The sequence below is a fragment of the Entelurus aequoreus genome, linkage group LG07 (genome assembly GCF_033978785.1).
Source record: "Entelurus aequoreus isolate RoL-2023_Sb linkage group LG07, RoL_Eaeq_v1.1, whole genome shotgun sequence".
Taxonomy (NCBI): domain Eukaryota; kingdom Metazoa; phylum Chordata; class Actinopteri; order Syngnathiformes; family Syngnathidae; genus Entelurus; species Entelurus aequoreus.
In genome coordinates this window covers 33,838,292-33,842,571 of record NC_084737.1, presented here as the reverse complement: position 1 = coordinate 33,842,571, position 4,280 = coordinate 33,838,292, and the positions used below count along the sequence as shown (strand labels likewise).

At 39.7% G+C, this 4,280-nt stretch overlaps 1 protein-coding gene across 1 annotated transcript in view; it reads right to left on the bottom strand.

Annotated features, from left to right (window-relative positions):
* LOC133653712 (acidic mammalian chitinase-like) overlaps window positions 1-3,780 on the bottom strand; it is a 7,942-nt gene extending 4,162 nt beyond the window's left edge. Inside the window, exons 1-9 of the mRNA XM_062053292.1 lie at window positions 3,744-3,780; window positions 3,610-3,651; window positions 3,502-3,531; window positions 3,201-3,405; window positions 1,013-1,069; window positions 756-921; window positions 563-687; window positions 357-480; window positions 91-273 (exon numbers count right to left, since the gene is read on the bottom strand). Of these exons, the coding sequence (XP_061909276.1) occupies window positions 91-273; window positions 357-480; window positions 563-687; window positions 756-921; window positions 1,013-1,069; window positions 3,201-3,405; window positions 3,502-3,531; window positions 3,610-3,634 (915 nt within the window). The 5' untranslated portion in view covers window positions 3,635-3,651; window positions 3,744-3,780. The remainder of the gene's footprint in view (window positions 1-90; window positions 274-356; window positions 481-562; window positions 688-755; window positions 922-1,012; window positions 1,070-3,200; window positions 3,406-3,501; window positions 3,532-3,609; window positions 3,652-3,743) is intronic.
* Between the last annotated feature and the right edge of the window lie 500 nt (window positions 3,781-4,280).

Here is a 4,280-nt window from a genome sequence, read left to right as displayed (position 1 = left end):
GGGTCTAAAGTCCTTAGGACATTTCCAAGAAGGTGGTTTGTTTACTCAATGGAACATTAAGAGATGAAATGAACGAGTCTGTTGACCAACCTCATAGTAAGACCAGAACCCAGCTTCACGAGTGTAGAGCCCAGCTGAGGCCGGTCCGTTGGCAGGCGCTCCAACGGCATTAAGTGCTGAAGTTGTACGAAATGTGCGCCCGTATGTCGCAAAACCGACATTGAGCTTGTCTAGAGAAGCTCCTTGGTCTCGCCAGTATTTCATTGCAAAGTCCTATAAGAGGGAAGAGAAAAATATGTATTGTGCATGAAACTCTTATGATTGCATAGCAGTAGTTTGGTGTATATTTTACTCACTATATTGTTGTAGATATTATCCCCTTCATCAAAAGAAGAGCGGTTAAGGGGGCTGTTGTGACCGGTGAATGGGTCCCATGCTCCATGAAAATCATAGGTCATGATATTCAAAAAGTCTAACAACCTGTTTGACACCACAGGACATTTTAATGCTCGCAAAGGAACAAAACTAGCTGTCGTCAACAAACTTTGCCCACTTAACTCACTTTGAAACTTGTGCAATCTCATAACCATTGTCAATATTTCCCTTGCCAGCAGCCACTGCAGCTGTGAGCAACAGGCGTGGCTGGTTGGTCCTTGCAGCTTCTTCCTCAAAGGAAGCCAGTAGTTCCTACATGTAATTAAGATAATTAGACATGTTTCTGTAATTTGAGATAATTTAATGTTCTTCCAGCTGACCTGGCAAAGCATTGTGAACCTCATTTTATCCTCCGGTGGGCTCCCTCGAGCTCCGGGATACTCCCAGTCCAGGTCCAGTCCATCAAAGCCATACTGTCGCAAGAATTTGATGGAAGACTGGATGAATGTCTGGCGGTTGACTGGGGTGGAAACCATGATGGTAAATCTGTTGGCATGGGAAACAATGTTTCGTATTACCAGTCATACCAGTGTTTGAATGTTGCCATAACTACTTGTTTATTTCCTTTCAGACTCACTGTGTGGTTCCAAAGTTCCATCCACCAACAGCCAACAGCGTTTTCAACTGGGGGTTTCTGTTACATGTATAAATCATGTGATTAAAAAATACAGTAGTACTATCAGCATTTTTAAATACACATCAATTTAGACAGTTAATATTGTATCTTGCATGTACTCAATTGCTTCGTGTGCAGTAATTAGCTTTTAACTGTGTCTTTTTGTTTCACTTGTGGACTTTGTGCCTACTTTGTTACCATTATTATTATTATGATTTTTTTTTTTGCCTAGTTATCTGGTTGTGTGTTTCGAGACAGCTAGTATCATTTGTCTGGCATTCTGGGCCCCATAACACCCTCCCCCACCAACACTTGCCAGTAGGGGGCCTTTGGAACTGTCCCCAAAAAGAACGTTAAAATCTTGTCTCATTCGCATCGTGTATTGTCTCATCTCATGAGATGAATATATCATCATACACCTATTTAATTTCTGTAGCTTCATGGCAGCCCTGGTTGAACTCTTATCCTGTCAGTTTTGAGAATGCTGTATTTTGCCATAAATTAAGCATAGCAATTGTTAAATGAATAAAACTAATCCTACAGTTGTATTGGCCCACTACATGACACCAAACTAACCAGGGCACGCTCTTCAGTATTGTGGCCACTGATTAGCTCAGCCGCAAGCAGCATTACTATATTGCAGTGGTTCTTAAACTTTTTTCTGCTTAAACCTGCTCAGTGGCCTTGTGGTTAGAGTGTCCGCCCTTCCTTTTTTTCTCTTTCTATCCCCTCCTGCTCCGGCCCGGCTGCATCAAATGATAATATAAATACATTTAATAAAGTCAAATACAAATAAGGCAACAAGAGAAGTATCCTACACTTCTCTTTTGTAAAGTAAATCTGAACAGCCGATATGGGCATCTACATCAACTATATGATTTGCCTGAGGAGCTGGACAGGACAAAAAAAAAAAAAGAGTGTTCGCCCTGAGATCGGTAGGTCGTGAGTTCAAACCCCGTCCGAGTAATACCAAAGACTATAAAAATGGGACCCCTTACCTCCCTGCTTGGCACTCAGCATCAAGGGTTGTAATTGGGGGTTAATTCACCAAAAATTATTCCTGGGCGTGGCCACTGCTGCTGCTCACTGCTCTCTCACTTCCCAGGGGGTGAACAAGGGGATGGGTCAAATGCAGAGAACAAATTACACCACAATCATTGGTACTTTAACTTGAACTTTTTCGCCAAGTACCAACTCAGAAAACTCTTGGCTCTCCAAGTATCACCATATTGACCAACATTGTAATAGTGTGTAGGCCTAAATATGCATTACAACCAGGCATAGGCTTTATTTAACAAGTATATAAAATATTTTGGCCACTGTAATATTACACACAGTTTGAACAGTAACACTGTGTTTGAATGTTTAAATAAGTGATTCTTTGGCGTACCACTAGATGGAGCCTGCGTACCCACTGCTGTATTAAATTAAGAGAGTGTAAAGGTGACTAAAGGGAGTTATTCTATATGTCTAAAGGGCTCGCATAAGGTTAAAAAATAAAAAATGTTTAATGCTCTAGCTCTGAACATATTTAATTTATAATAATGATTCCTACTTCACAGAAATTCATTAATCGTGGTCATTTCCAGAGCCAATTAAAAGTGGTAAAGGAGGGATTACTATATTCGATATTTTGATAGTAGTTACCATTATAGACATTTTTGTAATTGTCACTCAAAGTCACTATAATTCAAATGCTTTTAATTGTCTTGTTTGGTTTATGTGTTTGTTCCATGAGATGTTTTACCAATGAAAAAAATGTTAAGTAAAATGTGAATCCTGATGAGGGTAACATTGGAATCTTGAATCGCTATACATTCAACATGGTTCAAAGCATCTATAAAAAGAAACATTCCATGAACAACTAAATGTTGCGTTAAACCGACAAATCGACAATCTAACATAAATGAGGCATGGTGATTTTAAGTTATGAATCCTGTGCTTGAAGCTGAATATATTGTTTAGATGCATTTTGTTTGAATATCGTCACCAGAGCTTTGAGTCTTTGTATTTTATTTACTTCTATTGATGAGCATTACATAAACCACACTTTCCTATCATAAAAAACAAACACAGACATTGCAGTCTCGCACAAATATGCTATGCAAGTTAAAAGAAAAAAAACATTGACCGACAGAAGCTAACTGACCTTTGCTTGAGTTGATTGAAAGACTTATACAGAACAGCATCGTTCCATTCGAAGGTGGACAGCTCATTAGAGGGGCTAATGATTGAGAAGGCATAGATCAGATGTGTGCAGAGGTTGGGGTCCACATTTTGGGGCAAATATTTCCCAACACCTGGCCTGTACTGGGACCAGTTGGTGAAGTAGCACACCAGCTTGCTGGAAGACACTGATTAACAAAGGAAGAGGAATGATATGAAAAAAGCTCACGTTGGTAGTCAAAAAGCCTATTGTGAAAATTGTAAGCGATATTGAAAAAGCATACCGATTTGGAGGCACATCAGAAGTGACAATCCTGGGGAAAAAACATTCAGTTAAGGATATACTGATGTTATGTCACAGCCTTTAATCTAAATAAAAACAATGCACTTACCAGCCAAAACCTTTAGGTGAGCCATGGTGTGAGTCCTCCAAACTATGAAAAGAAAGGGACATGCATTATTCGCAAATGGTTATGAATTCCACTGTCTGCACAGCATAAATAGATGAACAACAACTGATAAAAACCTCTGAGGCCTTTACTGGTCCAAGGTGATGGGGTGGATATGAGCATGTTCTGTGTGGGAGTGTGCTTTATAAGTATGATAAGACAGGGGACAAAGGGGCATTGGACAGCAATGAGATGATTATCCCTTGGGGCACAATTGGCGCTGCAAAATATTTCCCATTAGTTGAGTACTTTCGATAGTATCCATCTTTCTTGTAAGATAAGACAGAACAAGCACAACTAAGGTTATGTAAAGGCTCCTCTACAGATAAGAGCATCTTGATAATGGTGGATTTGGCTTCCCACGAGGAGCTCACTTACATTAATAAACCAGCTTCCTGTAGTTTACATTCCTGCTTCTTGTGTCTCTGATGTACCTACGGTTAGCCTTCTTTCTACTTTTTGTTAGGAAATTAGAATAGTGTAGAACTACACCCGATTAGTACCGCAATAGGGTAAAACGAGGCAGTTAGGTATTTGGTGAACCATTTGTAAACAAAATCAAATGGGCACCCCAGTAGACAAAATAGTGCAAGATGTTTCAAATAGATGGAACA